Source organism: Callorhinchus milii, unplaced genomic scaffold (genome assembly GCF_018977255.1).
Source record: "Callorhinchus milii isolate IMCB2004 unplaced genomic scaffold, IMCB_Cmil_1.0 Scaffold1, whole genome shotgun sequence".
Taxonomy (NCBI): Eukaryota; Metazoa; Chordata; class Chondrichthyes; order Chimaeriformes; family Callorhinchidae; genus Callorhinchus; species Callorhinchus milii.
In genome coordinates, this window is record NW_024704742.1 from 23,156,646 (window position 1) to 23,177,860 (window position 21,215).

At 42.2% G+C, this 21,215-nt stretch overlaps 1 protein-coding gene across 5 annotated transcripts in view; it reads left to right on the plus strand.

The window, feature by feature from the left end:
• The window catches only part of dclk2a (doublecortin-like kinase 2a), a 114,010-nt gene that overhangs the window by 14,616 nt on the left and 78,179 nt on the right, over window positions 1-21,215 (plus strand). For all 5 annotated transcript variants that reach the window (XR_488642.1, XM_007904023.2, XM_007904024.2 and 2 more), the window contains exon 2: window positions 4,577-4,911. Coding sequence is in view for 4 of the 5 variants with exons in the window: in XM_007904023.2 (XP_007902214.1) it covers window positions 4,577-4,911 (335 nt within the window). In the remaining variant the exon portion in view is untranslated. The remainder of the gene's footprint in view (window positions 1-4,576; window positions 4,912-21,215) is intronic.

A 21,215-nucleotide genomic window follows, 5' to 3' on the forward strand; every position in this document is an offset into this window, starting at 1 on the left:
TGCAAACCTGTTCGCCACATTCCCCAGTCGATGTCTTGAGAATAAAGTGTGATACATTTTGCTGCACACTTGCGAAGCATTAACCTTTGAATAGATTTGCTGTGATTGTTGCTATGGAACTGGGAACTGTGAAGTTTATGACGAATGATTGGAGATTCTCAGTTAAGAAGCTTGCGATTACCTGAGATGTTTTGTACTTGCAGGTTCCACATTTGTTGATTTCATTTTTTACCAATACAATTCAGTTCACAGCAAAACAAATTGATACAAGCAGCAATTCCCTGTCAATTTGACCCTCTGAAACAAAGGCACTGAAATTATTTTGGATCTCGCTCACAAATTGATCAATGTAAATTCATGTTCAATAATAACATGATAAAATTGTGCTCAGTTACGTCCAGATCACTGAATAATAATAAAAATAATAATCCTTTTATTTGATATGGCACATTTCATGTCGATAAGATGTTTCAAAGTACTTCACAGGATTTACTGCAAAGTGCACTGGATTATGAGTTCAAAGACCCAAAGAGGGATTTGAAACACAGGAATATTAATCCTTGCATTTGACATCATGATCCACCCGTAGCAAATTCAGTCATTCAACTGGAAGCTGGGCGAAACAATTCAAAATTACCCCTCTGTCAGACAGAAATGAACTACCTGACCCATGCAAATGAGTCTATCTCTGCTGGTTATCTCCACTGGTAGTTAAAAACATCAAACAGCAACTGATCACAAAATCATATTTGACAGCAAGACAGGAATTGTAGATTCTAGTCAAGTTGAATGTGATACAAAATTAAAATTACTCTTGTTTTACTAACAGTTGATTGGATTTTCAGTAAAAGAAAACATGTCCAAAATGATTTACTGCCGACTTCTTCATTGAACTCTCCCTTTAGTCATGCTCACTTCCTTGTTCCCTGGAGGCCACTATGTCAGCAGAAACAGAAGTGTCCCTTCTCTTTGGAAAGAGCAAAGTCACTGTAGGGATGTCAAGAAGAGCTGATTCTGTTCTGTTTCCCTTCATAGAGATTTGTTTTATAACAAGACTTTCATTTACAAGCCTGTACATGTCATTAAACTGCATCTGCCCGTCCAACCCAGTCACCATGCTTGGAAAAGTGACATTACTTCTTGAAGCAGTCCCTTCCTTTATCTATATTACTGTTGGGTGGGACCCCCTGTGTAGGTTTTATAATGCTTTCACTCTACCATTTCATCCTCATCTGTCTATCCCAGTTGGTTGCACTCTCTCCCCTGGGTCAGAAGGTTATGGGTTGAAGCCCACATCATGACCTTGTTTGCCTATGACATTTATCAGTAATTGGTTGTGATGTGCTTTGAGACATTTTAATGAGAGGAGGCACTGTAGTTTTTCTTTTGTTCATCGGGAGGTTACCTCTGCCTCCCTGAATCTGACTGTGTGCTGCCTGCAGAGGTTTGCTATTCTCTCTCACTCTACATGTACTATTTCTCTAAGGTTTTATGGAGCCACTGCATTCTAATGAATATTCAAATGAGGCTTTATATCCACAGTAGACAGTCTGTGCTAAAAGTCTTCAATGCAGGGGATATGCCAATTGCATTGCAAAACTGTGTTTTCATTACAAAACACCTAACAATTTCTATACCTGGAGGATAATTAACAACTGGAACAGGTTGTCAGGAAGGGTGGTTGAGGCCAGGACACTAGGACTCATTTAAAAATCAGCTTGATGTTCCAACTGAGGGTTGATAGGGTGGGTGATCTGGAAGGATGACATTGGATAGGCCTTCTTTATCCAAACCAATTTTGTGATCTTGTGTTTTACATTTAAATGTGACATTTCAGCCAAATGTGGCGCTGTATGAGTCAGAAGCTGAAATTGGGTTTTAGCTTTTGTATAAGGCAGCGATAACTGGCAAAAGGGAATAGGCAGGCTGAAGTTCGGAATAGTTCAGGGAATAGATTAAATCATCTATGGCATGGATAAGGACACCAATTGGACAACCCTGTTCTGATTCTCCAATGCAGGGCTATGTGCATTGCTATTCTTCCAATGACATATTAGATTGAGGTCCTGTTTGCCTGTTTAGGTGGAGATCAAAGATTCCAAGACACTATTTATAAAGAGAAAGGATTTTCTCCTCAAGTCCTGGCCATTAATTCTCCAGATAAAATAGGTCATTCATTTCATGAGTGGTTGTGAGATATTGTTTGCCAATTTAAATGCACGTTCGCACTGTATAAAATGCAAGGATTATAATTATTTGAAACTGAAACATTTACAATATCCAAAATTGCCTTGTAAGGGAATTTTCTACAAAAAGAGAAAGTTAAACTTGTGGTTGTGAATAAACAATTGGGACCAGGAGTCACTAACTAATGTATACTATATCAACTCTTTTCATTGGCCATGTATTCAATATGGAACACTGTTCACATGTCACCAGTTTTAAGTTACACAAAGTACAAGCAATTAAGAGCTGCTGTATTTCCATCTCCATTAGCAATTAAAACACATTTGCCTACACAACATAAACATTACCGCTTACAGTAAATCTAGTCAAGCGTTTCTGATGTGAAAGGTGCTATGTCAAATGGAAAGGATGATCATTATTGTTATTAAAACTCAATCAACTGTAGGAAATAATCCAAAGCGGGGAATCTGCTTCATTTGAAAATAAACACACTTAAAATGACCATGTTAGTCAGTTTATGTATTACCGATTTAAGCTTTTTATCATTAAGAAAAAAGTCCTCCAGGATTTGAAGGAATGAATCGTCCCTATCACATTTCAGATTCGTTGTTAAGACCTTTACAAAATTGATATTTCAACTTTAATCAACTTGATGCTATTTTGTGGTATTTTGTGATCTCTTCGAATCCTTCACTGAATTACTGCTATGGTTGAATGATATCTTGGTACCAATGCACCATTGCACCAATGCAATATTAATGCAACTTCATCAATTTCAACCAATCTTGATTTCCCTGGATGGAAAACCTATATTCTGCCAACTTTGAATTCGTGTTGCAAATTCCAAATTGTAATGGGGTTCAGTTAAGTGTATAAGCTTAATGTTAAGCACATTAGAATCTAAAATAACTACAATTGAAATTAGGGTCTTTGATTAAATAAAACATATTCATAACATAACATATTCCTCAAGTTATTTGCAATTTATGAAACAAATTTGTTACACCACAAATGTTACCTCTTGTTTCAATATCTGTCAGAATACAGGGAATGCATGCCATTTTCCTGCATCTCAAGGCATGATGCTTGAACTCTGATGGGCTTTGGCTCTGTGTTGAGCACTGCAATATAGGTAGCACCCCTCTGTGCTCTGTACAGTACTTTTGTGAATCATTTCTAAATGCATAGCTTGGATGCTGATGTTAATACAGCATTTATGTAGATGGTATCATTTCTCCATTGCAGTTGAAACAAGTGAAAGCGTTGGGATCTAATTTGCAATACTTCTTAAAAACTTTCTTGATAAGATACAAAGCAAAGTGTGGGGTATTCCTAAACATGTTCCATTCCTTTAATTGCTGCCGGGGTTAAATATAGTATGAAATTACTGTATTACTATAAAATATTATTGTATGAAATTTGCAGTGAAAAGTTATCAATATTGTCGGCCTTAAACTATCACATTCGTAAAGTTGTTGTAATGCCTCGAATAGCAAAATACAAAGCCAATGAAGCGCTTTGAGACGTCTCAACGATGTGATAAGATTATTATAAATTATTATTATTATTTAACCTTTCTGCATATGTGGAACTCTCAAGTCTGATTTCAATAGTTTTAAGCATGGCGATGGGCTTCAGATGTCTCGCTAACCAAAGAAAACCTCCCTAAGATACTAGGCAGATGGTAATGGTGATATTTTTGTGGTTGAGACTGAGGCCTCAAGCCGAGGCTTTTTGATTGGTAAAAGGTGATTTTTGGCACAGATTTCACCTCTACTTATCAAACCTGGAAAATCAACATTAAAGAATAAAAACAAGTAAGACTTTAAAAACAATGGTTTAGAATAAAACAAAACCCATGGAGGACAGCTGGGTATGAAAATAAGCAATCCATTTATTGGGAGAATAGTGAACATGGTAACTTTACCCTGTAAACAATCGATAAATTAGTGCAATTCACAAGCGTAATGAAGTGTAGTTATCATTGTTAAATTCAAATGAATTGGCTGCCCATCTCACTGTTTATAGGATATTGCTGCCATAGATTCGCTGCCATATTTGTCTCTATAACAACATTCGCTTTTTATTTTTAAAAAGGTACTATATAAATGCAAGTTGTTATTTATTGTTATTAAATATGATTGCATTTGAACTTTCATTTGAATCAAAATCTGAAAACAACAACAACTTGCATTTATATAGAACCCTTTATACGGAATAGTACTTAAGCTTAAGCCTAAGTCTTGGATTTTGATGATACACCATTAGATTGCTTGAATTGTGATGAGTGAGCAATTTCACTTATGGGTGTTGTAGAGAGAAGGTCATAAAGATGGTGCTTAAGAAATCAAAGATTGGTGCTTAGTAAAAGACTCTCTCTTTCTTACAGGGGAAAGCTACGTTTGTTCCTCCAATGAGGCATTTCGCAAGGTAGACTATGCCAAGAATGTCAATCCAAACTGGTCAGTTAATATCAAGACCGGATCGTCCCGCTCTCTCTCATCACTGTCTTCAGGGAAAGGTGAAGGAAGAGAAAACAAGGATTTTATCAGGCCCAAGCTGGTGACTGTTATCCGAAGTGGCGTGAAGCCACGGAAAGCAGTGAGGGTTCTTCTAAATAAGAAAACAGCTCATTCATTCGATCAAGTCTTAACTGACATCACAGATGCCATAAAGCTGGATTCTGGAGCAGTCCGAAGGCTTTACACACTGGATGGAAAACAGGTAGGACAACAGTTCTTCTCTGCTAACATTCCCCCTCCTCCCTTGCTTTGTGTCCTGGTCATATTTGTGAAGCTGTCCGACACATTATTCTTGAAATTACCCTCAGTGGACTGGATAAAGGAGTCACGTCCACATTTTCTTGACTGTTGAGCATGGCTAACTTGATGACAGCAGCAAGAGCTTGAAAGTGCAAGCTTCCTAAATATGATGTTCTCTCCAGGCTTCTCTCGTTCCTGTTGACATGAAGTGTGTATGTAGCTGGCTTTCCCTCTACTGTACAGCAAGCAGCAGAAGCAGTATCTGGGTACCAGACTGATGCGCCCAGGTTAATATATCACCTCCAAGTTCTAATCCTGGTTCCTCTCTGCACTCCCTCTCCTCCTTTGCTTGGTGTACTTGGCTTCTTTGTGAAGCAGTTCGAGACGTTACACTGTGTGAAGAGGTGCTCTATTAAGTGCACGTTGTTGTTGAAGATAGCCTCGTTCATTGTTGATGAAGAAAAATTGAACTGTGAGGCCAAAACGATTTGATTTTGTTACCAAAAAGTCTTTCATTATGGTTTTCACTTGAGGTGCTGCTTTTCACATGTGCTTCACGCAGTCCTCACCAGTTGTGAGAATCTTCTCAGAGAGTGAAGCAAGGCAGTGATGAGTCATCCTGGTTTATTATTTAGTTTTCTCCAGATATCTGTTTTGTACTCATTTGTTTGGAAACCGTTGATGCTCATGACCACCTTTGTGGGAGTTTGCATTGATAGGAATAATTGTCAGGACTGAAGCCTTTCTAACCTTGTTTTCCTTTGTTCAGGTTGTAGCATGTGAGTTGGGTTTTGACCAATTCTCTGAGTTTACTGACTGACTTTTATTACATTTCTCATTTTATTTGTTGCGTTTCCTTTGTGAAATCGTGATTTCTGGTGGCAATCAATAGCTGAAAAGACGGCAAGGAAATTAAAATACTTGTTTGCAGCTCAATACTTTTTAGATTTTGAAGATATAAGAAAACAAGTTCCGATTCGGACTCATCGTAGCTGTAAACACCAAGTTCCCAAGTTTTTCCCGGTTTCCAGTGCTATTGGCCATTCGTCGTCAAGAGGGACGAATACAATTTCACTTAATGAGAGAGAGAGATCATACCCCCTGCCCCAATCGCATATGAAGGTGGCTTGGACTCTCATTTCAAATTCCCTCTTGGTCTGTCCTCTTACTCCTCCAGTTCCTTCTCTCTCCATGAACACCTCCCTCTTTACCATGCTCCATTTTACCCTCTCGCACTCTGCTTTCAACACCCACCTAAAGACCTATCTCTTTGACTGCGATTTTGGCCATCTCTCTCCTCCCCACCGCCACTCCTCCTGTCACCCTCCTAGCTCGGGCTCCGAGTCGATCTTAGTAAAACGCTTTGGACATTCTCCTTATGGGAAAGAGATATAGAACTAAAAATTGTCATCCTTAAAACCTAGCGTCCTGAACAATAAATTTAAAACAGATTCAGAATGTGCTCCTTTTCCTTTTAGTGACTGAGGACAACAGCAAATTGCATTATTTAGTGCCTTTCACGTCAGGATGACGTCCCAAGGACATTATTCCCTTCCGTAGGGGCTAGTGATTTGATGCTGGTTCACCAGATACCAGTTTGATCCTAAAGGTTGATTCACTGTCAGTTTTCTGGCATTCCCAAGGGAAATTGAGGGGAGGTGCTGTGGTCTGTGGTCTTTTATTAAAAATCAGTTGTTTCATGGTTGTTTGTGGGACATTGCTGTGTGCAGTTGGCTGCTACGTTTGCCTATGAATACACAGTCACTGCATTTCATAATATTTCCTGTGAAGTGCTTTGAGACATCCTTAGTGCGTGATAAGGTGCTATACCAAATGCATGGATTACTATTATTATTATATTAAATGTAGCGTCACTAGGCCTAACTGCAGTGCTGCCTCTTTCAAACAAGTAATACTGTTCAGCCCGAGGTCAGGCTGCAGGAAATCCTCACAGGATGTTTGGAAATGCTAACGTCATCAGAGATTTACCTCAGCACAACAGCCAGCTCCTGATCCCCTGACTGCTGGCCCGTCCTGTTCTGCACCTCGTCCTTACTGCCGAGTCATGCCTGCCCTGGGTTTCTCAAGGTTTTGGTGCAGAATGTAGTTAAACTCCACGGAAATGTCAATACCAAATATTGTGGTTTTTCTTCCCTTTTTTTTATCTTCAGCCTCCTGTAGTAATGTTTTTAATTCCATTCAGCCTTAAACACTGCTGCTTTTTATCCTGTACGGCGATCAATGGAAATAATCCAGTCTTGTAAATAGCATATAGGCTGTTTATTGTCATTCTAATGCAGACTGCAGCATCGCACTGTTGGTTCCCACTAGATCAGTGCCTTGGGATATCCTCCTGATGTGAAATACACTATATAAATATAAATGCAATTTGTTGTTGTTGTGTCTCTTTCTATCAAACTCTGTCTCTATTATTACCTCTATTACTGCTTTTGTCGCTAGCTTTCTCTCTCTCTCTCTCTCTCGCTCTCTCTCTCTCTTTCTCTCTCCTGAATACAGAAGTGTTTCATGGATATTTGTATTCTGTGCACAATAGCTAGGAGTTGCTGAGGGAATATATCAGGATTAACCATGTGTGCCTTCCAGATGCTCTTCATGCCTTGTGCCGTGGCAAACAGAATGCAGAAAGCATGGCGGCTCACAGTACAACTAACACAAACTGCGCATGTTTGTAAAATTACCTGACAATGCATAATTAACCACTAACGGAAAAGAAATGAAGTGTTAAACATCTGAATCAGTTCTTCAAAAATACATTAATCATTGATTAATGAACACCTGCTTCTCCATTAACTCGCAGCACAATTCATCGGATTAAGAAATGAAATGTGAGTGTTAACTCACGGGTATGTTACATGGATCACTAATAGGCCCTTCATCAATGTATCATGCGTTGTGCAGCTTTTCATGATGAAGCAATCCTAAATGAGGTAAAATTATAGCCGGTCCTAGTGAATGTCCTAGATATTGTAAGTTAAACCAGAGGTGGGGTGAAGCACTGAACTGACCCATTTTGTTGGTCAGCGTTTTGTTGCAGTGAATTTCATGCTCCAATTAATGATATCAGTGCCTTCGGACGTCTTCCTGACGTGAAAGGTGCGCTACAAATTTGTTGTTGTTATTGCCAGGAAATGGAACTCTTTTCCTTTCGGGGCACCTGTGCCAACATTAAGAGTTCCTAGTAGATAATAACAATAATAATCCTTATAGTGCGTGTTATAGTGCCTTATTAAGTCGTTGAGACATCTCAAAGCACTTTACAGAATAAGTCAAGGGTACCAATATGTTACCAGCTATTTTATTCTGTTGGAGCCAATGAGCTTGTTTCTCCTGACCGCTCCTCTCCCCCTCCCCCCATCTCATTCTGACTGTAAGGAACCCTTGGTTTTAGTTGCAAATTTCTTTGTGTGTGCTGCATGCAAAACAGCTTTGCTTTCGGCTACAAAATGGATTGCTAACTGGAAATAAAATTAACTGATAAAACTGGTTAAGTTTTTATATAGTGTTCACAATGACACTGGAGTGTCATCAGTTCTTCAATGACACAATGATACGTGCGGTCTGAAGCACTGACCTTCTCAACTCAAGTTCTGGGTATTGAAATCAACCACAGCATGACCGGATTTGTATTGTAACAGATGGCATCGAGTTCAACACGTCATCACCTGATGCGGAATTGAATGGATGAATCCAAGACCACATTTGTACTGTACTCCTCTTATAAAAAAATATTGGTATGGAAAAGACCTGAAAAGACTATTGTGATCCATCTAGGTAGTCCCAAGGCTTAAAAAATATATATGCTGCACCAGTATCTCTAAAGGACCATTACAATGTAAAGTGCAATGACTGTATTTTTGCGGGTGAATGTAGCAGCAAATTTGTGCACAAAAATGTCTCACAAACAGCCGTTAAATAAATGATGGATATATAGATGTTCCAAAAGAAATCAGGATTTTCACCAAATTGTAAATGTTTTTATTTATGTTAAATTTCTCTTCCCGCACCCCAATTTCCTGCCATTATTTGACAGAAAAAATAGATCTTCCAAATCCTGAGGTTTTGATTTTGTGAATAAAAATTTAATTTAATGGTCCTGATGAATCTTTTATCTTCTAAATCAAAATAGCGAATGGCTCTAATCCATCTTCAACTTGCTGACACCATATGCCTCCATGACCTCTCTGGGTTGTCTATTCCAAATATTCTCCGCTGTTTGTGTAAAGTTATTGAAACTGAACTGTCTGTTCGGCTTCCTTTTTGAGCTGACATCTGTCACTCAAGGATATGGGTGGTGCAATTTTGAATTGATTTAATTTTATGAAGGGCTGGGGAGACTGGCAAGGTGGGCATTAGAAAAATTGAGGCAGGAGGTGGCGAACGCGTGGATAAGGTCTTCAGTAGCATTGGATGTGAGGTACGGTCAGAGGTAGGCAATGTGGCAGAGGTGGAGCAAAGTAGTCCTGGTCAGGGACCAGATATGGGGTAGAAAGGACAGGTGGGAACCAACCTGATGCCTCGAATGTGCTCAGTAAGTCTGAGGGATAGGCTGGGAGGTTAATAAGGTTGGAGTCGCAGGTGAGAGGGCTTCCGTCTTGTCAAGATTCAGCTGTAGAAAGTTGGCGTTCATCCAGGCTTTGTTATCTGACAGGCAGGCAGACAAAACATTGTGGACCAGGAGTCATGGCTAAAGTAGATTTTGGTGTCATCTGCAAACATCTGGAAGTTGACCCCATGTCTCAATCACTGAAAGGAAGCATGTAAATGAGAAAAAGGAGGGGTCGAAGGATGGGATCTTGGGTGACCACGTGGGGGTAAGAAGAGAAACTGGAAACTGGAGACCTTGCTGATTCAAGTCCTACTTGAGTCAATGATAAGTGATAGCAATGAGTCAAGTAGGACTTGAACAGTCCCTCTGAGGGAGGAGAGATGGTCAAGGAGAATGGCAAAGTCATCAGTGTTAAAAGCAGCAGAGAAAACAAGGAGGCAGAAGGAGCCCTGATCACAGAGTGAGGGGACATTATGTGTGACTTTCAGTTCCAGTTTCACTTTATTGCATTCACTCTACTCTGTTTGTGAATTCTTGCACTTTAATTGTATGTCAGCCTCTTGGATGTGTGCCAGTTTTCACTTTCACTGTGTTGTGCATTCTACAAAAAAATACACAGTCACTACAGTTTACTGTATATCCCATAAAGTGCTTTGAAACATCTTCCCAATGTGAAAGGAGCTATATCAAATGCAAGGAATATTATTGATTTATTCTTGTCCAGTTGTATTTAAAATTGTGTTTTCCCGTTTGAGAATGTCTTGTTGACCCCTCACGTATTAATGTGGTATTTATTCACATTGTGTTAATTAGGGCGTGTGGACTATGATAATCTCCTCCCCTTCCACAAAAAGAATTCCTTCTGTTTACTGGCAGTTTTCAAACTGATGAAAGAGGAGAGATATGCTTGTCTGAACTCTAGATCAGGGATCATGCATTAAGGACTTGCCATCTGCAGTTCTCGGATCCTGTCACAGGGTTTAATGACAGGAATTCACTTTTTATGCCCCTTGGGTCTGACTGTGTGTGTGGCAGCGATGTGGCCTGTCAAACCTTTGATTTGTCCTGGAGCTCGCAGATGGCACAGGCTGTTGGTTTGATTCGGTCTTGTGCAAAATGCCTAGCTCCATTGGATCAAGGCTTTGTTCCCCTTTTCTTCCTTGTAAGTGTCTCATTTGCAGAGTGACTGTACTGTACCGAGGTGTAAGTAAGCCCTGTTACTGGGATTGCTGCAGCAGCTGCACGTACACAATGAACAACAGGAAGGCAAAGTCCCGACCCGAATGGGAACAGGAACTGGAAATGCTCTCTTAAAATGACTTCTGCCAGCAACAATGGAGTCTTCAATATCTTTTGTTCTAATGCACATTCTCAATGCGGGAACTAACACACTGAGCTGCATCGCAGGAGGAATAGAGTAAAAACTAAAAGATCTTACATTATGGCTGGCCAGACTTCCATACATAGGAAGGATATTAATGCCCTCGAGAGATTACACAGGCGAGCAGCAAAAGTGATTCCATTGTCAGGAATTTAAAATATGAGGAAGTTTAAAGAAGTCAAGCACATTTTCTTTGGAGAAGAGGAAATCTCAAACTGACCCGATGGACTGACAAAGTATTCACTGTGGGTTCATATAATAATAATAAATAAAAAATCCTTGCATTTGGTATGGTGCATTATCACGTTGTTGAGCTGTCTCAGTGGGCTTCACAGGATTTTATTCTGAAGTGTGGTGACTGTGTACTTGTAGACAAATTACACACGTCCATAAAATTATAACCGGTTCGCAAAATAAAAATGGTTGCGTTCTCGCTTCCAGATTGTCCGGTTGCTACTCTCAATCTGCTGAGTCAAATTTAACGAAATTGGATTACACTACATAGCTGTATATTGTTATGTTACATGTGTTTTTATATAATAATAATCCTTGCATTTGATATAGTACTTTATCACATTGTCGTCTCAAAGCGCTTCTCAAATAAACAAGAGTATGTGACTGGATGTATTTTGTGTATATTTATGGGTTTAACTACTGTTTAGTTGTCTGCAGTTTATAATAGATTACCTTAACGTCATAATTGCTGGATCAATTAAAATTTTTAAGACTCAGGTTGATAGATTTTTTTTGTTCGGTAAATATATCAAGGGATGTGGAGCAAGGGCAGGTAAACTGAGTTGAGGTACAGATCAGCCACAATCTAATAGGATGGCGGAACAGACTCGAGGGTCTGGATGGCCTTTGTTGTTCCTACGTTCCTTATGTCTGTGTTGTGAAATCACTCGAGTGAGCCTGGAAAGGTAAATGAAGGTGATCCAACACAAGAATAGCAAAAGAGAAATTCAAGTCAAACTTGCTCTTATCGGGAATTGGCTGTATTTACCATCAAGGAGGTGGCTTTCATTTTCATCTGCTGTTAACAAATTGCATATTGAGAAGTGCACACTTGACGGCCCATAATTATTTACAGTATGTGGCCTGCCACAATTATGATTTGGCTTGTTATTGATTAGCAGTGGCATTATTGTATCTGCCCTGTCTGTGCATATAAATCCCGAGAATGCCTCATTACCTTTCATTACTAGCAACTTGTGCATTGTCCTGACAAGCTTAAGCAAAACCTACGGAATATCCACGTACAGGAAGAGCAACAACAACAACAACTTACATTTATTTAACGGTCTTCACACGGGTAGTGTCTCAGAGAGGCAAGGTGACCATAGACATGGTCGAACCGGAAGTTCTTTGGATTTGATCTGAAGATGAACAAGGAGGGGGCAAGGCAGAGGGATTGAGGCAGACAGTATTGACTGAAAGCACAGCTGCCAATGGTGGAGTGGAGGGATGAGGGATTGGTAGAAGGCTGCAGCCAGTAGTGGAGTGGGTGTAAGTAGGTCAGAGAAGGTAGGAAGCTTCTAGGGTGTGAATTGATTTGTAAATAAGTGTGAAGATCTTGAAATCGATCCGTTGTACAGAAAGGAGCCAGTGGAGCCTGTCAAGGACCAGGGTGATGGGGATGCAGAGTTTGTTACAAGTGGGAAACATCAGTAAGGATCACTTACTTTTCCGTGCTCTAATGCCTGGTGGCACAGACTGGGTTATGCATCACATGGATGGCAGATCTGGAAGATTAGCCGGTGTAAATCAATTTAGTTGGTGAGATCACTGAGTGATTTTGTTTTGGTCAGCTGAGTGTCCGACACGTGTGGAAACCCATCACCATGCTTCAGATTATCTAAACCAAGCTGAGAATTCCATGCATCCCACCTACACATGGAAATTCCAGAGATAGATTGTTGGACTCTCCCCCTGGAGGAACACATCCTGCTTAACTAATTCCAGAAAGCATTAGGCACAGGTTGGCAAGAGCTAAGGCTTGGGAACCCCAGAGTGAGGTACTGCTGGAGCCTAACCAGCTAAAATTGCATGGCTTGCCATTGATATCGCTGTCTGGCAAGCTTTCTTGCTGCTTGTTCTACTAGGACCACCCTACCCATTACAGCTTTGGCTTGCAGAGTTAACAGGAGCTGAGTGAGATGACACCCTACCCCTAGTGACTGGTCTGCCCTTCCAAGTTCTGCCGATGAGCCAGGATAGCTGTGCTGTCAATAGCGGTACCCTGGCTTTTTGCATAATTCTCCCCTGGCATTTTGTGATTATTTCATTCGACTCTCTCTAGTTATCCCAAATCCATGGAGTACCTGACCTGGGTCTTGTTAATGCTGGCAGTGGGCACCTGAAATAAGAAACTGTTTCACTTGCCTGTAATATAGATGTTATAAATTTGAGGCACTGATATATGACACTGAGCTATTGCACTGAGCTGTGAGGTTGAGTTATAACAATAATATTGAGTCATAATACTGATCTTTGACACTGAGCTGTCAGACTGCACTATAGCAATGAGCTATGCCACTGAACTATAGCAGTGAACAATGACACTGAGCTATGGCATCAAAGCACCTTTAGCTGCGTTTTTTTTAGCATTAAGACTCACTGCTTTATATGCGGTACAACTTATATGATTAATGTTTGAATCTGACCCTTTGGAGTGTTTTGCCACCCAGTATCCCTCTAGCCACATCCTATCGTGGAGTCCTGTAGCTCAGTGGTTAGAGCACGCGCTTTGCAAGTGAGAGACCTGAGTTCAATTCCAGGCAGGGCGAAACCTTGGGCAAGTTTCCTTACTCCACACGCCTAATAATAATCCCTCCAAAAACCCAAAACAATAATAAAAATTGGTCATTTTCAATCTACGACTGTTTGTGGGACATTGCTGTGCGCAATTGGCTGCCGCGTTCGCCCACAAATATACAGTCAATTCACTTTACAGTGTGTTCTCTGAAGCGCTTTGGGACGTCCTCCCGACGTGAAAAGCGCTATATCAAATGCAAGGATTATTATTATTATTATTATTATCAATGCAGTTCAATGGATGGAAATCATTGCTACTTCAGCATTGGTGAAATGATTTATTTTAGTGCGTGTACAAAAACATATTTATGATGGTAACCAGGACATCAGCACAAATGTTAATAGTAAATAATAGCTCCCATGTCCTGCAGTGATAGATTGCCTCCTTTGGGTCCAGTTCAACTTTTTGTTTGGTCAGCTGGGTGTTTGACACATGCAGAAAACTATCACCATGTCTGGACGAGTTGCTGGATGGTAAGCGAGGAATTCATTGGGGAGTTAGAGCCATTGGGGAGTTAGACCTTTTCCTTTTTTTGGGGTGTTTGACACATGCAGAAAACTATTACCGTGCTTAAGAGTATCCAAATCAAATTGAGAATTCAATTCATCCCACCTACACATGGAAATCCCAGAGATAGATTGTTGGAATAGCACATTATTATTACAGTTGGTTATGGGTTCTTATGGTTTCTTGTATTTTACGCCAAGATTACACAGGACTCGATCTCCCAGAGGCTAGAAAGTTCAGATTTACAAATCGTTATAACCCCCGAGGCTGCAGTCCCTCTGCAGACATTTTGCGTTTTCCTATGATCAGAGGCTAGTTTATTTGTTTTAAGCATACTAACTTGCCCGTACACATCCATCTGTGTAACTGGAAACAAATGGTCATCACAAATGGTCTCCTTTGTGGCTGTGACAGGGGAACGTTTAAAATCAAACACAACTGCTCTCTTAAAAATAACCAGAATCACATTATATAAAGCCTGTGGTTGAAGGCTGGTCTCTCTTCTGAGAAAGATTTATTACTCAGATAAATTTTAATGGTTATTCATTCTTTGAGAGAAGAGAGAGAGTGAGAGAATGAAAGCATTTTTATGTAGTGTGGAGTGGCCACTGTTACACAGATGCTAGTAAACATGAAATTACGGTCAGTTAAACATGACTGGGCTAAATGTAAGTCTGAAATACTTGCAGCCAGGTTGTTCCCAAATGTTTAATATCCTAAATCCATGTTTTCTGATCCAGGGTTTAAAATGCTGCCGGAATTGATAATATCTGTGAACATGAAAGCAGAAGACATGAGCGTAAAAGCAGCAATTTCTGAAAGCTGGAGGAAAGAATGGGGCTTGGGCCTTCTGTCTCAGAAGCGAGAGTGCTATGAACTTTTGTGTGTCAGCCTCACTCAGTGTTAGCAGTCTTGCCTCTTGAGCTCATATAGTCTAGACTGACACTCCGTTGCAGTGCTGGGGAGTGGGGCTGCATTGTTAGAGGTTCTGTCTTTAAGCAGTAGTTGTGGTGATAGTTAACAGTAGTTGTCATGGTAGTTCTGTGCTTTGTATTATTACTGTGACCGGTTTTTGCTGGGAGGCGCAGATTCTTAGCAATGCCACTCGAGTCGTAGGAAACAAATTTGATTATGTCATTTTGCAGCAACAAACTGTGATTAAAATAAAGCCACCCACCCACTGTCTCTTCAGATTCCGTCCACTTTTGTTTCATCACCATTCCTCCCTGATGTGCCACTTGATGTTTTTCAGGCACCTTTCTGCTTGTAAGAGCATAGCATTGAGACGGGAATGAATCAGACTCTGTGTGGGGGCTGCTGAGCGCTATGGGACCTTTGCTCTTTCCCACTACATTAGGATGCATGTCCTAGCAAGGAGATCTCTGCTGTTATTTCCCATTGGCCAGTCAGTGCGAGCGAAGCCAAATATCATTGGTTTCATAATGCTAATTCCATTTTGAACCCTCCAGGCAACCATCATAATAATCTCATTGTCTGAGATGAACAAGACATTTGTTATGTATTTTTAATGTAATTTGAGAACTGCAGAGTTGAATATTATCATGTGTGTGTACGTACTGTGTATATATTATACCTAAGTCAGCACGTGCAGGATTTGGAGGCTTTATTGGTGTGTGGCTGGGACTGGTTTGATGTAAACTGTTGCAGCCACAATGGTGCAGTGTAGTGTGCTTGAAAGCAGAAACCAACCAACCATTTGGCAGGATGTCTCTCCGTGTTTGAAAATGCAACTTTCCCATGGGAAAGTGAAACAAACTGTTAGTGTTTCCCTTTGTTAAATTGTCGTTCCTCTACATGTTTTGAGTTTTAGGAGTACCGGGTTTCAGATGTTTAGAAGGAAAAAGAACGATAGCATGGAATGTAAACTAGAGGGTGTAAAGCCAGAGATAAACAATAAAAGCCTACGTATGCACTGTGCTGCTGGTGAAGGGTGAGGGACAGGCTGAAGAAGGCCTCAAGGTCTGATTCATCTTCCTGTGTTGATGTTTTGATGAACATGCAAAACCATCTCACTTAATCGTTTTATTTCCTGTGCGAGCACATAATAACTGCCATTAAAAGCCTTCCATCAGTCCGTCCTCTTAAATGCACTATTGCTTTGGTTACTATTACTGTTGAGCTCCACCTTCTCTCCATTTTAGTTTTTTTTAAAAAGCTATTTTCTCCTCACTTGCTCTTCATTTGTCTGCTCCACAAAATATACACGGTCACTGCACTTTACAGCACTGTGAAGTGCTTTGAGATGTCATCCAGACTTGAATGGCGCTATATCAAATGTAAGGATTATTATTATTATTTGTCAAGATTCACTGCAGAGTAATTCCCCCTTAAAACACAACATGCACAATGCACTTTTGATACTGCCTAAAGTCACTCAAAAAAAACATGGGATTGATCCAGTCGTTTCAATGTCATAACCAGGTCCTGAGTTCATTGTGCTCCTGGATGCTACCCGTGTGTGAACGGTGCTATATAAATGCAAATTGTTGTTGTTGAGTCATAGCTAGACTTTGGAGGCAGTTTTCAGCAATGATTTGGCCCATCATGTCGGAGTTCACATTAACTGTTGCAATTAGCATTAATTCTGCTCCCCCGCTCCATATACCCTTCAACAACAACAACAAAATTGCATTTGTATAGCGCCTTCCATGTCAGGAGGATGTCCCAAGGCACTGGACAGGCAGAGTTTCAGGCCAGAGCTGGGGGTCGGGGAGCCTAGAGGGCAGCGGGGGAAGCAGGAAGATTGAAAGCATGGTCAAAGAGGAGAGTCTTGAGATGGGTCTTGAAGGAGGCAAGGAAGGGGGGCCAGGCGGAGGGACTGCAGGATGGAGTCCCAGAGGGTGGGGGCAGAGTGGCAGAAGGCACGTATGCCAATTGTGGGGCAAGCAAGGAGGGGGATGTGAAGAAGGCCGGAGTCCCCTGAGAGGAGGGAGCAAGCAGGATGGTAGGGAGTTAGGAGGTTGCAGAGGTAGGGTGAGTAAGACCATGGAGGGCTTTGGAGGTGAGGACCAGGATCTTGAACTATATCCTCTGTGTGATAGAAAGCCAGTGGAATTGGGCAATGATGGAGATGAGAGGGTCATGGAGCTTGGTGTGGGAGAGGACGTGGGCTGCAGAATTCTGGATGATTGCAGCCTATCGAGGGAGGAGTTGGGGAGGCCAAGAAGCAATGAGTTTGCATAGTCGAGCCTCAGATCTAATGAAAGCAAGTATGAGGATTTTGGCGGCCTGTGGTGTGAGACAGTGGCATAGCCAGGCGGTGTTGTGGAGGTGGGGGAAGGCAGAGCGAGTCATGGCGCTTAGTAAAGTTGAGTGTGCAACCATGGATGGTGATGCTGTCAGCGCCTGAGGTGAGGAGGCGCCTGACATGAGCCAATCAGGAGAGCCTCGGTCTTGTTGACGTACAACTGAAGAACGTTAGCTCTCATCCAGGACTTGATGTCTGACAGACATTCTGTCAGGACAGCAGTGGTCCTGGAGTCAAGGGTGGAGGCAGAGAGGTAGAGTTGGGTGTTATCCGCATACATGTGGAAGTTGATCCTACCTCTGTGACCTCCTAACTCCCTACCATCCTGCCCGCTCCTTCCGCTCAGGGGACTTCCCGGATGATGTCACTAAGAGGGAACATATAGATATTGAAGCGGATGGGGCCAAGAACAGAGCCCTGAGGAACACCGCATGAGATGGTGCGAGGGCTAGAGGAGAAACTGTTTGTGGAGATGAAGAAAGGTGGTTGAGAGATACGATCTGAACCAGTCAAGGACAAAGTTGTGAAGGTTGAGGTGAGAGGAGAGGCGATGGATGAGGATAGAGCGGTCGATGGTGTTGAAGGCAGCAGAGAGGTCATGGAGGATGAGGAGGCAGAGGGAGCCCTGGGCACAGATGGACAGAATGTCATTTGTCATTTTGACCAGGGCTGTTTCTGTGCTGTGGGCAGCACGGAAACCTGATTGGAGGGGTTTGTGAAGGGAGTGATGGGAGAGGAAGGAGCAAAGCTGGGAAGCAATGACTCATTCCAGGACCTTTCCTCAATACTTTCCTCAAGTATTTAATGGTAATAATCTGCATTATTAATCTGGGCCTAATAATCTGGGACATTTCTTCATGCTCAATGGCTGCCGCATGACCCTACCAAATACATAGTCACTACACTTTACAGTAAATCCTACAAAGCTCTTTGAGACATCCTTCTGATGTGAAAGGTGCTATATCAAATGCAAGGATTATTATTATTTTATTATCGAGTTCACTTTTAAATGCTGTTGTGGATTCAGCTTCAACAGCCATTCGGGACGAGGTTTTCCACCTGCCAACAACCCTTTGTGTAGGAAATTTTTCTCACCTCTTTTATTCTGGTGATAATCCTCAATCTGTGCCTTCTCGTTACTTACTCAGTGGAAATAGTCTCTTTATTTACTCTATCGTAACCTCTCAAGAGTTTGAACACTTCTTTTTGAATCCCCTCTGTTCCAGTGAAAACAGATCCAACTTTCCAAGTCTCTCCACAGAACCTTTCGTTCATGGCATTGTACTGATGAATTAAGGATAACAACTTGCATTTATTTTGCACTCTTCACGTAGAGTAACCTCTCAGAGCACTTTAAGGAAACAGTGCTGGGCACTGAGCTCAGGAGGTGACCTTAGATATGATTGAAGATGTAGGTTTTTGGCAGCTTATGAAAATCATTGGAGAAGCGGAGAGATGTAGGAGTTGAAAAGGAAGTTTTAGATGGTGGGACATAGTGACTGAAACCTCAGGAAGAGTGGCAGGCTGAGGATGAGGTTTGAATTTCCTTAACAGAGGGGTGAGTAACAGAGTGAAGCTGGAGATCACGGTAATGGGAAGCTGTGAATTACTTGAACGAGGGCCAATTTTCTCCAACTCAACGTCAGCAAGACTGAGGCCCTCCTGATTGGCTCACGCCAGCGCCACCGGACCTCAGGCACTGGCAGGATTAGCCTCCACACACTGCTGCACACTCAACCTCACTAAGCCAGTCAGGAACCTGGGTATCTTGTTTGACCCCGAACTGGTCTTTCTCCTCCACATCCGCGCCATGACCGGCACTGCCTACCGCCACCTCCGCAACATTGCCAGACTCCGCCACTGCCTCACCCCTCAGGCTGCTGAAATCCTCACCCATGCATTTATCACATCGATTACGGGAATTCCTTCCTCATCGGCCTTCCCAACTCTTCCTTTCACAAGCTGCAGATCATCCCAAACTCTGCAGCTCGTGTACTTTCATGCACCAGTCTCCGTGACCCCATCACTCCCTCCCATGCTCGACTCCACTGGCTCCCCATGTGGAGTCCTGTAGCTCAGTGGTTAAAGCACTCGCTTTGCAAGCAAGAGACCTGAGTTCAATTCCAGGCAGGGCGAAACCTTGGGCAAGTTTCCTTACTCCACACAGAGCCTAATAATAATCCCTCCAAAACCAAAAACAATAATAAAAATTGATCTTTTTCAATCTACGACTGTTTGTGGGACATTGCTGTGCACAATTGGCTGCCGCGTTCGCCCACAAATATACAGTCAATTCACTTTACAGTGTTTTCTGTGAAGCGCTTTGGGGCGTCCTCCTGACGTGAAAAGCGCTATATCAAATGCAAGGATTATTATTATTATTATTATTATCCTCCAGAGGATCGAGTTCAAGATCCTCGTCCTTACCTTTAAGGCCATCTATGGCCTTGCCCCCTTCCTACCTGTCTGACCTGCTGACTCCCTACCAACCTGCCCGCTCCCTCTGTTCAGCGGGCTCCAGCCTGCTCCATGTCTCCTGCCCGACTCGCCCTACCATCGGTGGCCAGGCTTTCAGCCTCTCTGCCCTCATACTCTGGAACTCCATCCCACGGTCCCTTTGCCTCACTTCCTTCCTTGCCTCCTTCAAGGCCGGTCTCAAGACCCTCCTCTTCGACTGTGCCTTTGGTCGCCCTCCCACCTCTTTGCCTTCCCTCACCCCTACATTACCCCTCCCCCATACTCGGGCCCTGACACTTGACTGTTCAGCGCTTTGGGACGTCCTTCCGACGTGAAAAGCGCTCTATAAATGTAATTTTGTCGTTGTTGTTGTTGTGAAGGCATGAAAGGATTTGAGCGTCAGGATCTTAAGGGCGAGCCCACCTGTGTTGGCTGATCTCCATTGACTGAAGCGAGCGACTCAGGGCCAATCTCACACTTCCCTGGGGCCGGTTTCAGAGCAGCATAAGCAGAGCCCTGACCATATGGGTAGGACTGGCATTCCTACACTACTGAGTTTCCATTTGGTGAGGCTGCCACATGTGATACTGTTCAGTGCATTTGTCAAGCTGCCCAGCACTACTGTGGTGCCATGTCATCTCGATTTAATAGCTGTCGTGTTGCTCATTTTATACTTCACCCACTGTGCGTCGATAATATTTCTGCTCTGACTGTCTATTGCAACTTGTTTTGCCTTAAGTGGCTGGTGTGTGGTGTTTGCCTTCAAAAGCAGTCACTGGACGTGACATTAATCATTGTAAAACATTGATGTAATAAGGTGCTGTAAAAAGGCAGCTTCTTTCTTTTTGCCTAACGATTCAGCGAAGGATCAAAATCCTGAATCGCAACCTCAATGAAAGCTTTGGTTACCACTTTGTGAAAGACACTGAGTGATCCCTGTCTTATTTATCAGCACCAACCCCAACTCCTGGTCATGCTGGATCAGGGAGTGCAGATGGAACAGCCCAGCTTTACCCTGTTGTTTAAAGCGAAGCAGACACAGAACTAACCCCGGAATCACTCCGGGCTGTCTGTCTGGATTTAAAAAGTGCTGATATTTTTAATGTGTTTTCCATGGCTGTGTTTTCTGTCTCATGTAACATTTGCAACTCGTAACATTTGCAGGTGCTTTTCGTAAACGCAGCAGCATCGTAAATCATAGGTCACCGTTGACCAGCTTGGAGTGGGGGGGGAGGCCTGAGCGGGGACTGAGGAGGACTTGCTCTCAGCCT